This window comes from Mauremys mutica, chromosome 1 (genome assembly GCF_020497125.1).
Source record: "Mauremys mutica isolate MM-2020 ecotype Southern chromosome 1, ASM2049712v1, whole genome shotgun sequence".
Classification (NCBI taxonomy): Eukaryota; Metazoa; Chordata; order Testudines; family Geoemydidae; genus Mauremys; species Mauremys mutica.
The window spans coordinates 304754579-304778437 of record NC_059072.1 but is presented as its reverse complement, the minus strand read 5'-3'; the positions used below and the strand labels follow the sequence as shown (position 1 = coordinate 304778437).

Here is a 23859-nt window from a genome sequence, read left to right as displayed (position 1 = left end):
TGCGAGGGAGAAGCTGTGAGATGGGAAACAGGGAGTGAATTCCTTGCAAAGATACATTTTTGCGAACAATTAACTGAGTCTAGGCTGTCTCTGTGAATTCTGGGTTGAGACCCCTGTGCCTGCTGGGGCAGAAATCATTTTCGCGGTGGATTCTGGGAAAATGTCGCCAGTCATTCCTTCCTCTGGGAAAGCAACGGCAGACAATCATTTCAAGCCCGTTTTCCCAGAATTGCCCTGGCATACGCCATAGCGTGGCAACCATGGACACTGTTTTGCCTTTTGTGTATGTCACCGTATGTGTACTAGATGCCGCTGACAGTGGCGGGCCAGCAGCGCTACACAGCAGCATGCTTTTGCTTTTGCATGACAGCAGAGATGGTTACCAGCCATATTGTACCATCTACCATACCATAAATTGGTAATAAGATGGTAATAAGATGGGCATGGTTACCTGTCCTTTTGCACTGCCCCATTTGGTGCTGTCATAAGTGCCCCTGGCCGAGCAGCCAGGGGTGCAAAAGCAAAAATTGGGAATGACTCCCTGAGTCAATCCCTCCTTTTTGGTATCTAAAAATAGAATCAGTCCTGCCTAGATTATGGGCAAGTGTACTAGAGAACCACTGTATCATAGAACCAGAGAGCACAGCTGCTCTGTGTCAGATCCTGCATAAATTATGAGCTGTATGCTATTCACAGGGGGTGCTCCTGCAACAACACCACCTGTTCATTCCGTTCTTACCCCAGCCTTCCTGGGCTACCATACCATTGTCCCCCACTTGTGTGATGAAGTAATAAAGAATGCAGGAATAAGACACAGTGACTTGTTTGTGAGAAATGAGTGGAAGGAAGCCTCCAGCTGCAATGCTAGTCCAGGCAGGACATTAAGGAGTGTGGATGAAGGAGCCCATCATCCCTCTGCTAGTCCAGGGGCAATTGAATCTTTTATTTACAATGAAGGGTGGGGGCTGATGGAGCTCAGCCCCCTGTTGCAATGATGAGGACGGTTACCAGCCATATTGCACCATCTGCCATCAAAAATTAGGGACAGGCGCCCTTGATTGACCTTACTGATGCTAGTCGGCATGGTTACCAGCCCTTTTGCACTGCCCCATGTGCCAATAGGCTGATGATGAGGACGGATTTCCATCTTTTTGTACCATCAGCCATCCATAGCGTGGGGGGAGCAAGGATGTTGGTGTTGAGTGCTGCACCATCGCGTCTATCTGCAGCATTCAGTAAAGATAGGGTGACATGTAAAAGAGTCAACAGAGGATTGTTTTCACTTCTGGTGGTGGGTGGGGTGTGTGCGCAAATTGCCGAACTATGCCCTGACCCACCGCAGACACTGTGTTTGACCCTAGAAGCATTTGGAGCTCATCCAAGAATGCAAATACTTTTCGGAGACAGCAGGAACTGTGGGATACCTTGCGTCCTCATTCCCCCCTCCCTCCATGAGCGTCCATTATATTCTTTGGCTTTCCGTTACGCTCGTCACGCAGCTGCGTGCTGAGTCTGTGCTATGCCGTCTGCCCGTAGATTTTTTAAAAATACTTTGGACCAGGCGTAAAATTACAGTAATTACCCTAATTAGATGCAGGAGTCTCTGAGCAAGATCACCCTGAAGAGGTGATAGAAGGAGATAGAGAGCGCATGCTGCGTGAAAGCTAGCACGAACCAGGGCCCGATGCAGCCGTGCTCGGGGAGGCAGTGCTCCCTGAGTACCTCATGAAAGCCTTGCGCGGAAAACTGTGCTACCACGGAGCACCCAATAAGGCAGCTCTCCCCAGGAACCTCCTGCTGATGCTTTTCGATTAACGCAAGGAGAGCTTCGTGGAGATCTCCAAGGATGATTTCTGTTCTATCCCCATATCTAGAGAGACCTCCTTTTCACACAGTTAAGATTCCTGTTATATTAAGAATAAAAGTTAACATGGTTAAAGCACTTTCCGACTGCTCCTTCCCCTGATTCAGGGTCCGGGTTAATGGCCGGGGAGGGTTGTTGGGGGATCTCCGTGACGGTGATGAATAGATCCTGGCTGTCGGGGAAACCAGCGTTGTAAGCGCTCTCGCCTGCCTCGTCCTCCACAAACCCTTCCTCATCTTCCCCGTCCGCGAACATCACCGAGGAACTGGCCGTCGACACTGTCCCATCGTCAGAGTCCACGGTCACTGGTGGGGCAGTGGTGGCAGGCGCCGTAGCGTCCGTTTGCCGCTTTGATTTTTTGGTAGCCTTGTCTGGGGTCCTTGATTTTCATGCGGCGCTGCGTTGCATCCCGCCTGTATCCTCTGTCTCTCATGGCTTTGGAGACCTTCTCGTAGGTCTTCGCATTCCCTGTTTTGGAGCGCAGCTCCGAAAGCACAGACTCCTCGCCCCACACACCGATCAGATCGAAGAGTTCCCAGTCAGTCTATGCTGGGTCCCTCTTTCTATTCACAGATAACATGAACTCCTCTGCTGGAGAGCTCTGCATCATTGCAGGTGCTGCGGAGCTCGCCCCGATGTCCAGCCAGGACGTCAGATTCAAAGTGCCCAGACAGGAAAATGAATTCAAATTTTCCCGGGTCATTTCCTGTGTGGCTGGTCAGAGAATCCAAGCTTGGACTGCTGTCCAGAGCGTCAACAGAGTGGTGCACTGTGGGATAGCTCCCAGAGCTACTAAGTTTGATTTGCATCCACACCTAGCCTAATTCGAGCTAGCCATGTCGAATTTAGCGTTACTCCACCTGTCGGGGTGGAGTACCAAATTCGAACTAAAGAGCCCTCTAGTTCGAATTAAATGGCTTCCTGGTGTGGACGGTTGAGCGGTTAGTTCGAATTAACGCTGCTAAATTCGAATTAAAGTCCTAGTGTAGACCAGGCCTGGGAATGGTTTTCCAACCAGTTATGCACCTACCTTATAACAGCTCCATCTAGGTTGTATTTCCCTAGTTTGTTTATAAAAAGGTCCTACGAGACAGTATCAAATCATTATGCAAGGAGCATCAAAATATTCGCCTAGCTGAGGGCCACATTGGCAACTCAAAACTTTGTCTGCCTCGCCTCTCAGTTCCCACTTCATTGATCTTCCCTTCCCTCTTGCATCAAATTTAAGCTATTTGTTCCCAATTTCTATGCTCTGCATGGCCTAGTTCCTACTTTTATCTCTTATTATGCCCTCTTTGTACAAAATACACTGGGCTCTTTCCTGTGATCTTCCTAAGGTGCATGGAATGAGTACTCTGGGGCTGTCTAGCTAAATAGGTTCTGGGATGTACACATGATGTTTGCAACTCAGAGGTCCAGAGTCCTAGAAAGTGAAACTTCTTCTTTTCATTTTTTTGAAAGCCCTTTCTTTCAAAGCTAGGGAACCCCATGCAAAAAGCTATGGTAAAAAAATATGAATTTATGATTTGGCTCAAATCAAGAAATTAAGTTACATTTGCATGCATAACCTTTGTCTACACCCTTGGTATAAATAGTTTGATACGGTATTTAATTACATCATACATTATAATCTCAATACATTAATATACTTTTCTCTACAACCTTACATCTATTTATGTCAGTAACTATTTCCTTGTAAACTAGAATTCATGAGTCATTTCTATGAAAGTTACATAGTAAACTATACCTACCTAGCAGATACTACAGATTGAATACAAACAGGGAGCAATAATAAATAGTTGAATAAATATTAAGCATTATTATACTGACAGATCAGTTGTCAATGCTTTGACTCAACAGATCCATACATTACATGAAAACAAATAATTAAAAACAGCAAGTACATAACAGGGCCGAACTGATGCCAGGCAAGGTTCTAGAAACTTTGGACTGTCATGTCTCTGGCGTTCTAGAAAGAGGATTGGGCACCTTTTCCCACCTTCGGGATCTTGCCACTCCTACTTGCACGATGCTGAAGCAATCGGATGGCACTACAGGAGGAGAAGAAGCAGCAGTGTGTTCAAACTCAGTCCACTACTGCAGGAGGTGCTGGGAGCCAGCAGATGTCACATAAATCATGAGGTACATCGGAAAAATGAGGAGAGACACACAACATAACGGAAGAAGAGTGTGGGTAAAAAAGGGGAGGAAATAGATAATAGAGAAGGAGACCAAGGTGAGGCAAGAGAATTAAAAATGCGCATCTAGAACAACCAAGCTTAAGACTACTCTAAAATTACTAAACAAATCTTAAATGATTTTTGCCATTTTTAATTTTTAAAAAGTGGCCAAATACTGAGAATTTTAATACCAGGTTCTAGGTGGATTAAGTTAAGAAAGCCAAGTTATTAATCCCAGGGAAATTGTGCTTCTAATGAAAGCAGCAGTTGACCATTAAGGATAGCAATACGGAGAGTGGGTGCAGTTGTAATTTTTAAAAGGTATACCTTAAGATTAAGTACATTTCTGCTATGCATTATGCAATATAAAACTGCCATTCTGGACCTGGCCATCAGTTGTTCTTGTTCATCGTGCTCACTTAACAAATTCTGGTACCCGAATCCCTGGATACCCTTTATAGTATCATCATCAAGAGTAAGATCAGGTTCTGCAAGTAAAAATATATGTAGTCAAATACGGAAATAAACATCGAGATTAGGAAATAAAGAACTAAAGCTTCATTATGTAGATCCCAAATTTATAGCCAAATCCTTCCATGCACTGTCAGGTCTTACTCAGGCAAAATTCCCTGATACAAATCAGTATCTTAGCAATGTCTGGGTAAAGACTCCAGAATTTGACCCTTTAAAAGCGTTCAAATGTATTTCAACTTTTTTTTTTGAAGGGTGAGCAGCAGAATGGGTTTCAGCTATTGATAAAAGGGCCTGACCAGTGACTTTGGATTTGGAGCAGAACTTTCCTAAAGTTTGGGAGCATTTTGTTCAGGTCCATCTGTAGCTTCAGCCCACAACAGATGATGTTAAAGAGACTGAAGATTTTGTTTCTGTTTAGATAAATCATTAAAGCCTACATTTTCAGAAGTGGCAATTGATTCTGAGGGTTTTAATTCTGGGAAGCTCAACCCAAGGCACAAGCTTGGGATGAATTTCAGGTTTGGTTACAAAAGCTTTCTACCACTCTTACTGTTAACATCCCAAATGGATTCCTCAATCACTGGTTTAAGACCTTACAATGCAAAAACCCAACAGAGTGAAAAGCTTTAGCTCTGAATTTCCTTCCTGTCTTGGTTTTATTGTAATTGTACATTTCTATTATTTATTATTATAACGTCCATTTCATTCTCCCCTTAACAATGGCATGCACTACTGGGAGTTGATAGTAGGACTGCTCTTCATCTTTTCTATTGCCATTACAAAACTGCCACTACAGTGCTGTACGTAGTTTATTTCATACATGTAATGCATATATCTTGCCCCTACCTGAAGAAGACACTTTTTTGTTCTGTCCATGAGTGTACAGCTTTAAATTGTCTGTAAAAGATCCTTTTCCTTCATCACCTTCTTCTAAAATCTGTTCCGATGAGTTAGATTTTCTCATTTTCTCCTCCAAAGCCATTTCTGAAAAAAGTTGGGAGTGGTGGTAGAAGAGGTATGTGAGAAATGTATTAACTTAGTCAGACTACCCCATTTCTCATTTACACAAAGCACCGTTTACACAGCTCTGCAGCATAAACGGACCATCAAGTCAGCATTTACTTTTAAGGCCCCTTTACATTACCGGAACAGGATAAAGGGACAGTGTAAATGACCACCAGGGAACTGAATTTCTTATCATAGAGAAGCTTGCATGTGTCATAGGACAGCTATCTGAAATTCCTGATACACTATTTCACTAGTATTCCTAGCAGTCATTTAAAAAAAAACCCCATACCTATATTCCCACTAAAATGCACTGTAGGCTTATCTTAGAGTTAAGATTGATGCACTGTATTTCCAGCCAATGCAAACCATAAGAAGAATGGAAATATGCATCTATGTCATTCAACAGCCCATCTGCACTCCACTCATCAGTTCCCTTTCTCAACCTCAGCTCCCTCCCTTCCACCAACCACAATTCACTTATCTCCACCCATTTTGAACAACCAATGTGCAGCCTCAACACCACAACCACATTAATGGTTGTGTTCATATGATTAAATATAGAGTTGGTGTGGTTTTATGTTCCATTTTACATAACCCTATACATAGTTTTGTACTGGGGTGTGTAAAAGAGATAGAGGGTAAGACTGCAAATGGTGGCTGCAGACTATGTTTTTATGTAACATTCAGGAAATGTTATATAAATGGGTGATTTATCTGGTTGGTGATGGGCCCAAATTTGGAAGCAATTTTAATGTAAAAATAACAGAATTGAAATATGCACGTCTGTCGGCTTGTGAGTTGTATTTACAGTGAGTTGAGTGCCTATTTGTTCAGGATGAGGGTGGAGATATATATTAATATTGACAGTTCTGAACGATAGATTGTGCAATCAGTTTAACAAAAAAATGCCATAACTATCTGGTTACAGTGTGTATTCATTTTAACGTTCCATGCAACCTTTGAAGTAAGTGTCTCTCTAAGATATATTTTAAGAAAATAATGGGTGAATATTGCCTACTCAACTTTTTTTCTACCCATCACCCTTCTCCAGAAAAAATATATTAAAAATGTTTACAATATTTCAGGTCATAAATGGCCAAGCCTGTAAATTAGCAAAGAGAAATAACAGAACTGGACTGTCTGACCAGTCCTAGAATCAGGTCAGATTCTGACATTTTCTTTAGCAAACAAAAATTACATTTAGTGACAGTTAAGGCTTGGTTACTTCCCCTTTGTGAATCACTACTAATTTAGCTACAGGAATAATTGCTCACCCCTTTCTAGACCAGGCATCAGAGGAGACTAGACACACTTTCACAGTGACTTACCCACCTATTTAGTAGTTAATATAAAATTGGTGAGTGGGAATCATCAGTTGATTCTATCCCTGGCTCTGGGAGAGGAGTGCAGTTGACACTGGTGAAAGATAGGCTATTCAAAACTAGGTTAGTTGCTCTAAAAGGTCATAGCACAGTGGCTAAACTTGGGATTGTGCATGCCATAAGCTTAGGTTTTAGGCCACCAGTGATTTCACAGTAAGCCCTATCTCTTAGCATGTTATTTATTGTTGAATTAAAATTCAGTGGGTTTGTTTGGCACACATTTTCTGTTACAGTTGAAGAGGTATAAAATATAGATAAACAATACCGATGTAAAACTGATATTCTAGGAATCAGCACATGAGGAGCAACAATCTGGACAAAAGATAGGTCCCAGAGAGTTGCAGAGTTTTTGCAAAAGGGATGCAAAGGAGAGTGAGGCAATCCAGGGAGGCAGTGGAAGAAGGAATCATAAGAAAGGGTAATTTTATTATTATTCTCTATCAATTCATTTTTCATCACACCATCATGAAAAATTCAAACAGTGCTCAAAATTTATATTCTATGTTTTTGTTTTTGCCTATTCAAGGACATATTTTATATATATATATAAAAGGTTAAAAGTTATGCTGTAACACAATCTTAACTATAGCACAGGCCCTGCTGCATCATAATTTTATCAAACATTATTTACTTAGAGTTCGAAAATTGGAAAAAAATATGGTTCTCTGTGCCTGTCTCTCCTGGGAGCAAAGGAAGTTGATTGTGGGGGATACACTCATCTCCTAATCAAAGATCTTGGCTGAGTGCTTTAGACTTGGAGGAAAGCCATAACAACCCAAGATCTCTGGTAATATGGGGCCTGATCCTGCAAACCTTTACTCTCCCATGTGTCGTCAATGGGGCCATTTACATGAATAAAGACTACTTGCATGGCAACAAGCCTTTGCAGGAATGACCTCATAATGTTGCCTTGATTTGTCAACCTGTTTAACCCTGTGCAGGTAAGCAAAAACCACTATGGTTAGAAAACCCAATCCATTCTTTACCCAGAAATACCATCAGAGTCCTATGGAAGCCAGTGGGCCCAATTCACTGTTGTCCTGCACCTTATGTAGTCAGTTAAGCCTAGATTCTTAAGGGTATTTAGATGCTGCTGTACTCAGGAGCCTAAATCTTATTCTCACTTAAGAGCCAAAATCCTACTTACTAGCAATGGGATTTAGGCTCTTCAGTGCCTAAATCACTTCTGAAAATAAGATTAAGGCTCCTATATCAATTAGGCAACGCAACACTGAACTCAGCAACACCTAAATACCTATAAAAATCTGGGCCTTACACTAGTACAAAGTGATTGCAAAATGATAGTAAACCAGAATATTAGCATTTTACACTCATTTAAATGAGTGCACAAGATGCAGGGCTACAATGAACTGGGCCTAGAAAGACTCTGTGCAGGTGTTAGGACCATCTTTCATGGATCCCGTTGCAGGATTAGGGGCCAGTTTTCAAAGTCTCAAGCAATGGGGCTTTAAACACTTTCCTTATACCATTAAGTATTTTAAGATATTCTTAGTATATATATATATATATGGAGATATACCTATCTCATAGAACTGGAAGGGACTCTGAAAGATCATTGAGTCCAGCCCCCTGCCTTCACTAGCAGGACCAAGTACTGATTTTGCCCCAGATCGCTAAGTGGCCCCCTCAAGGATTGAACTCACAATGCTGAGTTTAGCAGGCCAATGCTCAAACCCCTCCCCCTAAATTGAGCTCTCCCTCCCCCCAAATTGTTACCTGTTGTTAACGTTTTTAAAAATAAAGTTAGTTTAGTTATTACTAGCTACAATTTTGCACTTTCTAGTTCTTAAATGATGATGTAAAATTCTCACAAACGGACAAATGGCAAAGTTTTTTTCCTGTAAAGGAGGCCTATTTTGGAAATGCTTTCAGTAAAAATCATGCACAGACAAAAGTGAATTAGAACACTTGACAATGTAAAATACAGTACCTATGATACTCTGTCTCTCAGGCTTTCTTTGTGAAATTACTGGGAACTCATTATCGGACAACACCGTTGTGTTAACTTCAGTCTGTATGCTCTTTCTCACTTTACTGGTCAACTGGGTAGTGAGTTTTTGATAGTTACAGTGAGAAACAACTGGCTTTCTAAAGGTTGCCATCACAGGTGATGGGTGAGAAGAGGACACTGCAGCTAAGCTTCCAAAGGTAAACTCTGGTAACGTAAAATAAGCAGGCTCATCCTTCGGTAAACCAAGAAGCTGCATGCGAAAGGATTTACGACGTTTGTGTAATGGGAAGCTGGCGGGACCACTAGGAGTTGGAGTTATAATACCTTTTTTAAGAATTTGATCAGGAAAAAGATTTTGGACTTTGAGCTGGACTGATGTTCGGCTGCTTGAATAATAGCCAGAAAGAGTAATTCTGTCCTTGTCAGTTGTGCTTGCAGCAGTAGCAATGTCTGGTAAAGACCTATAAACAGAATCACTCTCCTCGGAGGGAGCTAGAACGTCCATGTCGGAGGATCTACCATCTTTCTGCAATGTGCAGCCAGCAGGTGTACAAAAATAAGGAGCAGTAACAGTCAACTCCTTTTTTAGATTTTGATCAAGAAGGACGTGAGTATCTTTGGGATGGACTTGTGTTTGACCACTGGAATTTTGGTCAAGAAGGAGATGTGCATCTTTGGGCTGGACTTGTGTTTGACCACTGAAATAACTACTGGAAAAAATATTACTGTCTTCATCATTTGTGCTTCTTATCACTCCAAGTCGGTGTTTTCCAGGAATCCTGCCTGGAGAACACAAAAGAAAGAAAAGTGAGGATACATTTATAACTAGGCATACATTTCACACCTTTTTCAAGAAAATACTGTGATTGACTGAAACTGGATGCTACAGAGAGAATTTCCCCTATACTGAGTAAACACACAAAAATAATAATTTAAGAAAATCAACCCTACTGCATCGCAAAATGTTCTACTTTGTACATTTATTTGACAAGCATAATTTAATTTTGAACAAAGTAAACAACACTGAATGATCTATAGTAATTTTGTAAACATGTGAGTGTTAGACATCTATATTTAGAATGCTTATGATGAGCCACACAGATTAGTGAAAAACTAATTACTGAGGTTCTACTGCACATAAAACTTGATTATTGTGATAGTTCTGAGAGTCCTGAATCAAAGATCAGGGTCCCACTGTGTGAGGCACTGGACACACATAACAATGAGGCAGTCCTTGCTGCAAGAAGCTTGCAGGGGCTCTCTGGGGCAATATTCCTCCACAGAACCCTACTGTGGGGCTGACTGAGAGCCACAATTTAATCCCTTATGAACTGTGTTGCTCCAAAGAACAATATATACCACCTTGAACAAGAAGAAGCAAATTAAATTAACGTCCACTGGTTAAATTACCAAATGGCTGATTTGTTAATTTACCAACAAATAATTTCAAACTATTAGCCAGTCATAAACTGACATACTTAGTTTCTAATGATGGTCACTTGGTCTAACATCCATCCCATTATGAAGGACCCACATAAGGCTCTCTACACCATCTAGGCCCCATGATAGCAATGCTTGTGGAGAGTGGAGGCTCAGGCAGAAGCAACCATTCATGGGGCTTCCACATCCCCTAAACACCATGACGTGGGCTCTGTGCCGGCTTCATCTAGGATGATGCAGATGAGACCAGCATGATAAGCCTGTGAGAAGACACTTAAATGGTGAATATAGGGTCCAGTGCCCAAAAATCTTCACAGAAGGGCTGCAGAGGAGCTGCAGCCTTTTTTCCAGGCCACCAGCTAGAAGAGCAGTCACATAGAATTCCCTGTGTATTGTCTGGAATAGTGCCCCACCTTCCTGGGAATAGGTTCATCTTATTCTTAAGGAGTGAACTGGTCTCATATTTGATGAAACACAGAACCAGTGTGTTCTCCAAGGTGATCATATTACCGTTACTGAAAAACTGGATTCTGATCAACGGTCACTCCACTTTATAAACATCCATCAAAGGTAATGGCTGCATTTTGTGGTGCATGAAGTGATCCTTAAATGTACTTTATTGTGCAGCACTTTGATTCTTGTCAGGGTACTGTATAAATCTATATGTTCTAAATAGCATTCATCACTAATCATATGTTATAATAGAAAAAAGCCATTGCAACAAAACATTGTCTCTGGATAAAAGGTTTATCATTTTTAAATAGTTTTAAATCAGTGGAGCAGAGCTCTGGTATTGAGCCAGAAATATTTAGATACATTTTGGATGGTGCCAGACTGGAAATGTGTTGTACAGACATAGATGGAAAATTTCACCAACAACTTTAACTAATCCCCTAATGGACTTAATAATATCAAGAGAACAAGAACCGCAGCTTCTTACTTCACTCACTGAGATTTCCCTGCTTACTTATTTTTTACCATACCATTATAATGTTATGAGTATTCTTAATCAATTAGTGAAATAGTAAATGATAACCGGAATTATTATGATAACAAACACACTATAAGTAACACTATATTAATAAAACAATATCATAATATTAATGTTAAGAAATTTCATATTAGTTATACATATCAAATACTATGAAAAAATTGTTTTCAGAACTTTTTCTTTAGTTTACTTATTGATTATGTTCAGATTTAATAGTTTTATCTATTTAAGTAGTTTTACATATAGGTCATAGTTTCGCAGAAGTTAGCGATAGAAAAGACCTATTAGGACATCTTTTCCATGTCCCTGCCAAGGCAGGATTATCAGTGCTAGTTTATTTTAACATATTGACCAGTCTAAAGAATCTGCACAGCAGACTCTTGTGGGAGCACAAATTTGACTGAAGCCAATGGGACTGTTCAGGAGTAAGAGCCCTTCTACAAGACTCAGTTGTAGGATCAGGACCTAGTTTTCAAAAAGTCTCAAGCAGTGGAGTTTTCAGCTCTTTCTTTGAACTATTAGTTACATTAAAATATTCCTACTATCAATTGTTATTGGCTGTTAACTCTATCTTTAAATTTAATATTTAATTATTAGTTACTAGTAGGGCTGTCGATTAATTGCAGTTAACTTATGTGATTAAAATTAGCTGTGATTAAAAAGATTAATCGCACTGTTAAACAACAAATACCAATAGAAATATATTAAATATTTTGGATATTCTTCTACATTTTCAAATATATTGATTTCTATTACAACACAGAATACAAAGTGTACAGTTCTCACTTTATATTATTATTTTTTATTACAAATATTTGCACTGTAAAAATGAATAACAAAAGAAATAGTATTTTTCAATTTGCCTCAGACTACTGAAGTGCAATCTCTTTATCGTGAAAGTATATCTTACAAATGTAAATTTTTTTTGTTACATAACTGTACTCAAAACCAAAACATTGTAAAACTTTAGCGCCTACAAGTCCTACATATCTGTTTTAAGAACACTTTCACAGCAGATTTGACAAAACGCAAAGAAGGTACCAGTGTGAGATTTCTAAGACTAGATATAGCAGTCGACCCAGGGTTTAAGAATCTGAAGTGCATTCCAAAATCTGAGAGGGATGAGGCGTGGAGAATGCTTTCAGATGTCTTAAAAGAACAATACTCTGATGTGGAAACTACAGAACCCGAACCTCGAATAAAGAAAGTCAGCCTTCTGCGGGTGGCATCTGACTCAGATAATGAAAATAAACATACGTCGGTCCGCTCTGCTTTGGACTGTTATCGAGCAAAACCCATTGTCAGCATGAAGGCATGTCCTCTGGAATGGTGGTTGAAGCATCGAGGGACATATGAATCTTTAGCACGTCTGGCACATAAATATCTTGCGATGCTGGCTACAACAGTGCCATGCGAATGCCTGTTCTCACTTTCAGGTGACACTGTAAACATGACATGGGCAGCATTATGTCCTACAAATTGTAACCAAACTTGTTTGTCTGAGCAATTGGCTGAAGTAGAACTGAGTGGACTTGTAGGTTCTAAAGTTTTACATTGTTTTATTTTTGAATGCAGTGATTTTTTGTACATAATTCTACCTTTGTAAGTTCAACTTTCATGATAAAGAGATTGCACTACAGTACTGGTATTAGACGAATTGAAATACACTATTTCTTTTGTTTTTTACAGTGCAAATATTTGTAATAAAAAATAAATATAAAGTGAACACTGTACACTTTATATTCTGTGTTGTAATTGAAAATATTTGGAAATGTAGAAAACATCCAAAATATTTAAATGGTATTCTATTATTGTTTAACGGTGTGATAAATCGCTTGACAGCCCTAGTTACTAGCTATTGTTAAATAAATGGTGAAGCACATTTTTGCATCTTCTAGGTCACATATAGCATGCAAAATGTACAGATATTTCTGAATTGTATTGTATCATCAGTTATATCCGTTTTTAAGCAGAACTCCCCGTTGTCTTCAAAGGCAACATGACCCTATATGTATGTAGGCAAGTGTTTACTTATGCAGCTGTACACCATCCCCAAATGGCCTTAATTTTTTCATAATCACTGAATCACAATTGTACCTCCCTGTAGCTTTACCTTTGTTCCTGACTCCATCCTCTCTGATCTCTCTCAGCACCTTCTTTATCTCTTGCTACACCTTTTTGTTTGTCATTTGGTAACTGACCCTCATGGTGACAGGCCTTGGTTGGATCATAACATAAGCCTTCATCCTGGTGTTAGGGAAATTAGTTATAGCCTGGTGTCTGATAATGGATACTTGTGGTCTATTCCTGATCCCACTGAAGTCAATGAGAGTTTTGCCATTAACTTCAATGCATACAAGAAAGAGCCTTATATATCCTGAATTCTAATTATAAATTTATTTTTAATAACATTGGTTTGTTCTGGGATTAGAGGGGAGACCATGTGAAACCAAACATTTATTTTGTCACAGATTAAAGTTTTTTAATATGTTATCTCAGCACTAACTGTAGTTTTGGGTCATTTCAGTTAATGTATGAATTTATGATATATTGAATGTATGAAACCATCAGCAAGTATTTGAAGTTAAATCCACAACAGCACTGGAGCAGTTTCCATTCCCCACCCTGATGCTAATGGTGACTATAGGGCCAAACAAGCTTCAGCACAAATTGAAGCAGCCTAGGAACTGCTCCAACTTGCACCCGCATTTAATGCTCCCAAGAGCCCATTACATAAAGGACAGCTGAAACACAGCATGCTCCGGTCCTGCCTGCTCCAGTTCTTTTACACCCTCCCCACTGTCTGTGTCATGGGACACCTGAAGCAAGTGGCATAGAGCCAGCTGCATTGGCTGTATGCCACCTGGCATGTGGCAACTTCCCAACAAATTGGAATACTCAGGGGCAGCTTTCTGACTGTTCCGCACTGCCTGAGCAGTAAAAAGCAGTTGAAAGAAAAAGGAGTCCGAGCTATCTCTTTAACTTTACTTTAAAATGGCTACCAATGTAAAGCCATGATTCCGGGAAGCACCGCTATTCAGGAAGGGCATTTGAGCCCACGCTTAATTTTAAGTGGGTAATTTAAGTCTCACTGAAGTCAATGGGACATAAGAACATGCTTTTAAGTTAAGTACTTTCCTTAATAGAAATGGAGGTAAGCATGTGCTTAGTACCTTCCTGAAGCGAGGCCTAAGGTAGGGCCCCAAAGGGATCTTCTCTTGTTCTCTTTATGCTGCTGCATGGGGTGCTAATTAATCAATACTCTATTCTGCAAGTTAAGTACTTAGTAAACTTTTTGTACAGCTGCATCTTGAAGTCAGTTCAGTGGGACAAGAGACTATATGGGTCTTCTTCATACTTAATCCCACACTCTCATACAAAAACCAGGATAGCAATCTCAAATTTTATCAACTGCTGGCTTTCCTTTGGGTTGTGAACACATGCAATGATCATCTTCCAGTCATTCACATGGCATTACACCTCCAGCTCCAATCCTTCTTGTCACAGTGCAGTCTCATTGAGGAATTATTCTGGGTTGATTCATTATTTGCTGAATAATGATAGCAACTATATAGTGTTTAAATGAATGCTTAAATTGATTAATACACATTCCTTCAATATTGTCTGCAAAGAATATGTAAATCTTGGGACTATGCATTGTGAAGACTATCTGTTATTAGTACTGCTTACCTTTATAGGTGTTCTCCCTTGGCATAGGCAGTTCAGGTAGCAGCTTTGGAGGCAGAGGCCTACGAAGTAGCTTTGGTTGCTCAAGCATTTTCGGCCTAAAAATTATTCTTGCTGGACAACTGAGGAGGATTCAAAAGTTTGAAAATTCTAGATATAAGGCAAACAAAAGAAAATCATCTCTGGATTTATGTATTGACTTGTAAATGTCTGCCCAGATACGCTGTTAGAAAACACCAGTATAAATGGATGAAAATGGTACTCCGTTTACTTAGTAACTCATTTGACAATTTGCTAATTATCAGCAGTGTTTTTGGAAGCTAAAAGGTGACATTATTAAAAAATAATCTAGCTGTTCTGTTAATTTAGGTTTGGAATACTCATATTAGAGAATGACCTATGGCATCGTTGTTATAAAAGTGAGGCAGTGGTGGTTCTGTCTCTAAGAAGCAAAGAGTGAAAAAAGGAAACCTAATTTTTACTACATGAAACTTTTTGAAAGTTCACAAAAAGCAGCATTTCTAAACATGGATAAACAGATGAATAGTTAATAATAAAAATTCAATTTTAAATTGGTATTTCTTAATGCTGTGGGTAACAGTTAATTCTTCTGATTTAGTGAAGCATCTGGGCATAAGCATATTATACTTGTGTTCCATGCTTCAAATTGGCTTCTCATCTGCTTCAGCATGTTTTCAAGACCATGGATTTTAATTTATAAAAGTTTAATTTTAATCTGTGTTTTAAGTGCACCATAAATTGCTATTATAAAATATGTATGTGGTGGCGTACAGTACATGAAAACAGAGATAGACACATTTCTTAGGACAGAGGCTATCTTATAGATTTTTGGAGATGCAACACATTGGTGAGGATGATTTTATTTTTTTGTTTGTAATTTATAAACTTGCTCTTTAGGGCCTAGTGGCAAAAGGGGATTACAAAAGGGATTTTAATGAAGCGAAAGTGGCAGCTTGGTACACTGGCCTGGGGATAGCATTCCATGCATAGGGGTATTCCTGGAAAAAACCCACACAGATGGGAGTGGGAGAAAAAGAAAGAAAGAAAGAAAGAAAGAAAGAAGTAATTGAGACTGGCATCATTCACAGATTATAAAGTGAGAAGGGACCACTGTGATCATCTAGGTCTAGTCTAGTCTGACCTCCTATGTAACAGAGGGCATTGGGCTTCCCTGAATTAATTCCTGCTTGAACTAGAGCACATCTTTTAGAAACACATCCAATCTTGATTTAAAAATTGTCAGTGATGGGGAATCTACAACAACCTTTGGTAAATTCTTCCAGTGATTAATTACAGTTACTGTTCAAAATTTGTGCTTTATTTCTAGACTACATTGTTTAGCTTCAGCTTCCAGCCAGTGGATCGTCTTATAACTTTGTCTACTAGATCGAAGAACCATCTATCAAATTTTTGGTCCCCATGAATTACTTATAAACTATGACTAAGTCACCCCTTAACCTTCTCTTTGTTAAGATAAATAGATTGAGCTCTTTGAGTCTATCATGATAAGGCAGGTTTTACATCCTTTAATACTCTTTTGGTCCTTCTCTGAACCCTCTCCAATTTATCAACATCCTTCTTGAATTGTTGGCACCATAACTGGACACAGTATTCCAGTAGCAGTCACACCAGTAGCAAATACAGAAGTAATATAACCTCCTTACTCCTACTTAAGATTCCCATTTTACTTCTGAGGGAATTCTGCATCAAAAAATAAAAAATATGTGCCCCCCCAAAATAATAATAATGCTGCACACAATATTTTTTAAAAATGCAAAATTCTGCAGATTTTATTTGTCAATGAATGTGGAGGTTCTAGCATGGCAGTGGGGAGCACAGGCCACTGGCTGCATGGAGGTGTGAGATCACTCTGCAGTCCCCCCAACCCAGTAGCATAGCTGGGAGGGGAGCGGGGGGAGCAGCCGCTCCTCCACTGAGCACAAGTGGCGCCTTTTTAATTTTACTCACCCGGGAGCCTGGGTTCCAACTCACACCAGTGAAGAAAAAAAAAAGGCGCCACCCCCCTATTGGTTTATCCAAACTCTCCCGTTCCCCACCCCCTGCCACCTTTAAAGAACTTTACTGATGCTTCCCTCCTTGCATCGGGTTGTAACATGAAGCAGCAGCTGATTCGTCAGAAGGCCCTCACATTATGATTTGATTGGCTGATACAGCACCGCCCTAAGACAGAACGGACTGCACCATGTACTGGAGAGGGGAAAAGGGGTTAGTGGCACAGTATGCGATCCCTGGGGAATGGGTGCAGGGGATGGGGTTGGGACATCCCCACCCGGCAGCTGCTTGGGGGCACTCTGCTGGATGCATTAGCCTTCGCGGAGGGGGCGGGGGGAAGAGCAGCTGGGTCCTCTCCCGGGAGTTGTAGCCCGTTCCTCCCCCCAAGATGGTACAGCCCAGCTTAGGGGTCCCCTGCTCAGCGTGCGCTGCGCTGGGTCTGGCCCGTCGCCTCCGAGTCCACTCTGCCCGAGGCAATGCTGCTGCCCCCGCTGTGGAAAGCGCTGCTGGGCTGCCCCCCTGCTGCTGGGATCCAGGGTCCCCCCAGCAGTGCCGCCTCTCCACGTTCAGTCCCCCTGGCATTTGGGGTCCCAGCGCCCCAGGAGCTCCGGCTGCTCCCTTCCTTCCACGTGTGGCCCAGCCGGGCCTGATATTCCGCTCCTTGCCACGGCGTGGGTCTGAACTGAGCACCACCCACTGCAGTGCTTTTACTGATGGGGCAGCGCTCTGGGTCTTCGGTGGTGGGACCTTCACTCGCTTTGTGTCTTTGCCGGCACTGAAGCTTCATCGCTGAAATGCCGCCGAAGACCTGTGGAGCGAGTGAAGGTCCTGCCGCTGAGGTGCCACCAAAGACCTGGAGCACTGCCCCGTCGGTAAAAGCGCTGCAGCGGGTGGTGCCTTTTTTTCTTCCGCTCTCCCTTTTCCCTCCACCTGGCTACGCCACTGCCCCCACCCCCACCCCGGGACACGGACTCAGTGGTGAGCCTATACCCAGCCCTGACACAGCACAAGGGCTGGGTTTGCCCCAGAAACTCCCGTGGCCCTGCCTTTCCACATCAGGTGTGGGCAGGCAGGCTCAGCCCAGCAGGATCCGAGTGTGGAGGGGCTTAGTTTGGGTGGGGGGGTCCAGGTGTGGGGCGAGAGGGTTCTGTGTGGGGCAATCTGGGTGTGGGACTTTAGTGGGGGGGGGACTGTGTGTGTGGGGGATCTGGATGTACAGCACCTTATTGGGGAGGTTCAAGGTACAAGGGCTGGGGAGGGCTGGGTACAGGAAGTAAGGCTTGGTGGTGGGAGGTTCAGATGTGGGTGGCTCAGTGGGGGGGATTACGGTTGTGAAGGGCAGGTGAGGCTCAGCAGAGGGTCCAGGGGGGTCTGGATGCACAAGGGTTGGGCAGATGGGGGGTGGGTCTGACCTCGCACCAGCTAGGGTGTCCCCAGCCCTCCTTTCCCCCCATAATTTACTTCTCTGCCAGCTGCTCCAGGTGCCCAAAATGACACGCCTATGCTGCTGGGGAGGGGCACATGACCGCTCTTGTGGCTTCCCTTTGCTTCCCTGTCAGAAAGTCATTTTTCTGTGAGAAAGCAAAAAAAATCTGTGGGGGCCATGAATTCTGCGCACACGCAGTGGTGCGGAATTCCCCTAGGAGTACCATTTATACATCCAACGATTGCATTAGCCTTTTTGGCTACACAACCACACTAGAAGCTCATGATCAGCTGATTATCCACTACTATTCTAAACCTTTCTCAGTGTCACTGCTTCCAAGGATACAGTCCCCATCCTGTAAGTATGGGCTACATTTTTGTTCCTAGACATATAACTTTAAATTGACCCTACTGAAACACATATTGTGTGCTTCCAACCAGCTTCACAAACAATCCACATCACTCTGAATCCATGACCTGTCCTCTTAATTATCTACCATCCCACAATCTTTGTGTCATCTGCAAACTTTATCAGTTATGATTTTGTTTTTCTTCCAGGTCACTGATTAAAATGTTAAATATTTTATGGCCAAGAATGGATTCCTGTAGGACCTCATTAGAAACACATCAGCTTGATGAAAATTCTCTGTTTAAAATTATATTGAGACCTATCAGTTAGCCATTTTTAATCCATTTAATGTGTGCCACATTAATTTTGTATTGTTCTCGGTTTATAATCAACATGTTGTGTGGTACTAAGTAAAATGGCTTACATAAGTGTAAGTATATTATATCAACTCTACAACCTTTATCAACCAAACTTGTAATCTCATGAAAAAAAGATATCAAGTTAATTTGACACGATCTATTTTTCATAAACCCAGGTTGATTGGCATTAATTATATTACCCTCCTTTAATTCATTATTAATCAAGACCCATACCAGCTGTTCTGTTATTTTTCTCAGGATTGAGGTCAGGCTGACAGGCCTATAATTACCCAGGTTGTCCCATTTACTCCTTTTAAACATTGGCACAATATTAGCTTTCTTCCAGACTTCTGGAACTTCTCCAATATTTCAAGAGTAATTGAAAATCAAAATTAATGGTCCAGCGAGCTTTTTGGCCATCTCTTTTAAAACTCTTGGATGCAAGTTATTTGGCCAAGCTGATTTTAAAATGTCTAACGTCAGTAGCTGCTGTTTAACATCCTCCTGGGTTATCATTGGATTAGAAAATGTTTCATTATCGTCATGATACATCAGCTATTTTTTCCACCAAATAGAGAACAAATATTTATTGAACACTTCTGCCTTTTCGTCATTATTTTATTGACAATTCTACCATTTTCTATCTAGTAATGGACCAATACCATTGTTAGGGTTAATTGATGAGGCAGAAGTGTCAAGGGGAGACAAGATAGGAGACAAGGTCTATAATGTAGACAGGAACACAGCTCTAGAAGACACTGAAAGGCAGGACTAGAAGTTTAAGCTATATACAGTATGTAAAGAGGTTCATAGAAAAATTCTTGAAGTTTTCATGTGACTCTGGGCTTACATGCAAGTGAATCTCTGTTGGTTTGATTTCAAATAATGAAATATTTGGTTTTGAATGATTTCATATGAAATTAGCATCAATTTGATGGTTTCATTTGGAAGTCATTTTGACTTTGTTCAAACCTGAATATATGTCCTGGACTACACACAAGGATGCACTGGTTTAACTAAGTGTGATGTACCAATTTAGCTAAACTGGTGCAACTTTGTGTGCGAAGAAACCTCAAAGTGAAACTACAATTAAGAGATGACTTGATCATAGTCTGGAAAGTACCTACATGGGGAAGAGATTTCTGATAGTAGACTGCTCTTTAGTAAAGCAGAAAACAAGCAATAATGAAATCCAGTGCACAGGAGCAGAAGCTAGACCAATTCAGGCCAGAAATAAAGCACAATTTTTTTTAACACAGAGTATTTAACCCCTAGAACAACTCACCTAAGGACAAGGTGGATTCTCTATCACTTAAACCTAGTGATTAGTTATTTTTCCAAAAGATAAGCTATAGCTTAAACAGAAGTTATGGGCTTGATGCACAAATTACTGGGTAAGGTTCTGTGGCCTTATGCAAGTAGTCAGACTGGATTATCATAAGATTATCATTATCATAAAATTTCTCATCTTAAAAAACTATTAAGTTGAAGAAAAATATATAAACCCTTGCAAGCAAAACTGCAAGTTTGACACATCTGTAGTAACAAGACCTCTTTATCTCATATCTAATTCTAGCACTCTTCTTCAATCATGTTATAAATTTGCACTAAAGGCCAAATGCTTTCAATGTCTTTCACTCTAAATTTCCTCTCTTCATCTTTTGTGACTAATACAGTATGGGACGCAAATCAGTTTAAAGTGTGAACCAGATTCTATTTGGCTTTAATATAATTGCTAAATATCAGAACCACTATGCTCTGTATATAGCAGAAATAGATTTATACCCACATTAGGGTGAACTGATGTCCTGATTTTATAGGCACAGTCCCAATGTTTGGGGCTTTTTCTTATATAGGCCCCCCACCCCCTGCTTTTTCACACTTGCTATCTGGTCACCCTAACCCACATAACTTCATATTAACTGTCCAGGACAAAGCATCTGCTTTCTATGTTAAATGAAAAAGTAACTTTTTTCATAAATATATACTTTGAAAAGAATATTACAGTTAGGGACAAATAAAGGCTACTGTACAAAAGCTACTGGTAATACATATTATACTCGCTTTTGTTTTGTAACCAAGAATCCTCCCTCCCCCTCCCCCATCTTGGACTCCAATTAAAAAAAAATTCTTTCGTATCATACATTATTTCTACATGTCCTTTAAAAAAGTACATTTTGGTACAGTAACATCCCTGCCATAGTCTAACTATATTTTAAGCCCCTGCCCCAATTTTATTAAAGTGAAGATTTATAGATATGTGTATACACACACACACATACATAACAATATAATATTCTGCATGTCTATTGCTCCTTCCATGCAAGGATCTCAAAACACTGTACAAATAGTTGTGATATTTTGTGCCATTTTCTGACCGCCACACGCTTTGTTTCATCCAAACACAGCACTGCTGACCACTAGTGGTAAAAAAAATAAATAATGAGATTGGCTTAGAAATCATGGGATTTGACAAAAATAATCAGTTTAGGGTTGTTTCTACTGGTCTTCGAGCCGTGGGGGTGCGCTCAGCCCTGGTTTTCTGATTCCACCACAGCCAGGAGCGCTAGAAACGTTCACTGCAGCAGAGCCGGCTGAAATTCGCCGCTAACACCGGCTTGCTGGGGCTCTCAGCACAGAAATCTGGCAGCACTGCAGCCCCCGGGGAGGTGTGCGAGAGGGGCTCCACCCGTCACACGGCTCTGCCCCCCTGACCCCAGCCACCCCCAGCCGCACCTGACAGCCCAGGGGCCTGGCATTGCCTCTTGCAGCCCGGCAGCGGCAGGGCCGGGCGCCCCAGCCTCTCCTCGGGGGGAGTCAGCCTCACGGCAGCCTCTGCCCCATCCCCGTTAGCACCAGGAGACGGGCGGGGGCTCCTCTCCGCCCTGCAGCCGCCGCCGCAGGCCCTCACATGCCTCCCAGGCTGCCCCAGGCGTCCTTGGAGACGGGCCCTAGCAACCCCCAGGGGAGCCTCGTTCTCGCCAGCCCGCGCGGCGAGAGAGAAAGAGAGCGCGAGTGCGCGTCCCCGCTTCCATTCCTCCAGGGCGGGGGGAGGGAGAGAGAGGCCGGCGCGCTCCCGCGGGGCGCGCGCGCTTGGGCTGCTGGGCAGGCGTGGTGCAGCCCCTCTGCAAGGTGCTAGTGGCCAAGGTGGGGAGGCAAACAGGAGGCGGCGCTGGACCCACGTGCAGCAGCATTGCACTACAGGGGTGGTGAAGATAATTTAATAGTATTGAGTTTATAAGTATGACACACTCTTAATTAGCATGGGCTCGTCTAGATTCGTTTGTTAGTGCAGTTATAGTCTTTCCTAGTCAGCCTTTCCGTAGTTACTGGTGTCGCTGAATAGTTATGGATGATGCTAGAATAGTCCTTATCACTACTGCCCTAGGGTTAGCTTTATCATCATTAGTGATAAATAATTAGTGATGTGATTATTATTGCTGTTACCTTTTTGTTGTTCTTCCTTTATTACCATCTGCAGTTATTTATCAGCCGTGGTGTTACAGTATTCCTTATAATTTGTGTTTTTCATTGTTCTGCTTGTCATTGCTATTTATGGTTGTGATTTGTTACTGGCACATTACTTGTATGAGATGTTTCTGTACTGATTGATGATTTTTTTAATAATCTATAATGCTGTTTAATGTATTGATCCTTGTTCATGAGGAGACTTATTGAGCATGCTGCTTGGTAGTTAATGACTCAGGAGTTCTTACCCTTTTTCTCATCCTTTCCTTTCGGTTCAGGATTCAAATGCCTGTTTGTGTGCCTAGGAAGGAAACCCACTGGCTGAAGGGCAGCAGCATCAGTTAAAAAGAAAACAAAGCAAACAGTGAGTTTTGAAACCATTATCTCCTGTCACATTCATCTTATGTTTGTTGCTCTGGGTGTTGTGTCTGGTTTTCCTCATGTTTCTTGTCATGTGTTAAGTTATCAGCTTTAAGATAGTTGACAAAATAATTTTTGTCTGTATAGTCTGGAAAGGTGCAAAGTAAAGGGAATTGTCCTTAGCAGTGATTTAAAAAAAAATTAAAGAAACTTCAAATTTAGCTTAGTTGAATTCATGTAACCTTGACCCATTGTCTTGTTATCTACTGGACATAGAGTTACTAATTGTATTTAATAACAGTGCAGGTTTCTTAGTGGTTTTTATTTCCAAACTGACTCCAGCTGCCTTCAGATAACATTAGATTTCAGCAGGGTGACCAATACTGCAGTCCTGATTCAAGCAAAACTCCTATTGATTGACTGCACTAGAAATGTCGCCTGAGGAAAGACTAAACTGGGTCCATTCCAGACTATTTATAAAAGGGAAGGGGTGAGAGAGAAAGCAGAGATGGAGTTGCTTTTCATATCTCTGTCAGGTGAAAACGTTAAGTTCAGTGGCATGTTTAAGAGAAGCAGGAAGATAGTATCTTTGTTGTGTGAATAGTGATGGCTCTTGTTTTTTGTTTCAGCTAATCTTAGTTTTTAAAGGGTCACATTAAAGAAAACTTCTTTATAGTTGTAATTGTTTTCACAAACATTGAAGGTCATTTACTCTAACTCAGGGGTGGGCAAACTTTTTGGCCTGAAGGCTACATCTGGGTGGGGAAATTGCATGCAGGGCTGTGAATGTAGGGCTGGGGTGGGGGCTGGGGTGTGGGAGGAAGTGCGGGGTGTGGGAGGGATCTCAGGGCAGGGGATTGGGATGC

The 23859-nt window shown here is 41.5% G+C and overlaps 2 protein-coding genes across 5 annotated transcripts in view; one reads left to right on the top strand and one right to left on the bottom strand.

Annotated features, from left to right (window-relative positions):
- Window positions 1-22108, bottom strand: part of LRRC63 (leucine rich repeat containing 63) — a 57628-nt gene extending 35520 nt beyond the window's left edge. The window contains exons 1-6 of one of the 4 annotated variants that reach the window (XM_045013482.1): window positions 21902-22108; window positions 21448-21585; window positions 15002-15120; window positions 8860-9663; window positions 5365-5502; window positions 4372-4532 (exon numbers count right to left, since the gene is read on the bottom strand). In XM_045013482.1, coding sequence (XP_044869417.1) covers window positions 4372-4532; window positions 5365-5502; window positions 8860-9663; window positions 15002-15120; window positions 21448-21585; window positions 21902-21924 — 1383 coding nt within the window. In that variant the 5' untranslated portion in view covers window positions 21925-22108. Of the gene's footprint in view, window positions 1-4371; window positions 4533-5364; window positions 5503-8859; window positions 9664-15001; window positions 15149-21447; window positions 21586-21901 lie in introns of those variants that run through there. The other 3 variants (XM_045013496.1, XM_045013490.1, XM_045013506.1) reach the window with 3 other exon arrangements.
- Window positions 22109-22911: 803 nt separating this feature from the next.
- Window positions 22912-23859, top strand: part of LCP1 (lymphocyte cytosolic protein 1) — a 60695-nt gene continuing 59747 nt past the window's right edge. Inside the window, exon 1 of the mRNA XM_045013464.1 lies at window positions 22912-22997. The gene's annotated coding sequence lies outside the window, so the exon portion shown is untranslated. The remainder of the gene's footprint in view (window positions 22998-23859) is intronic.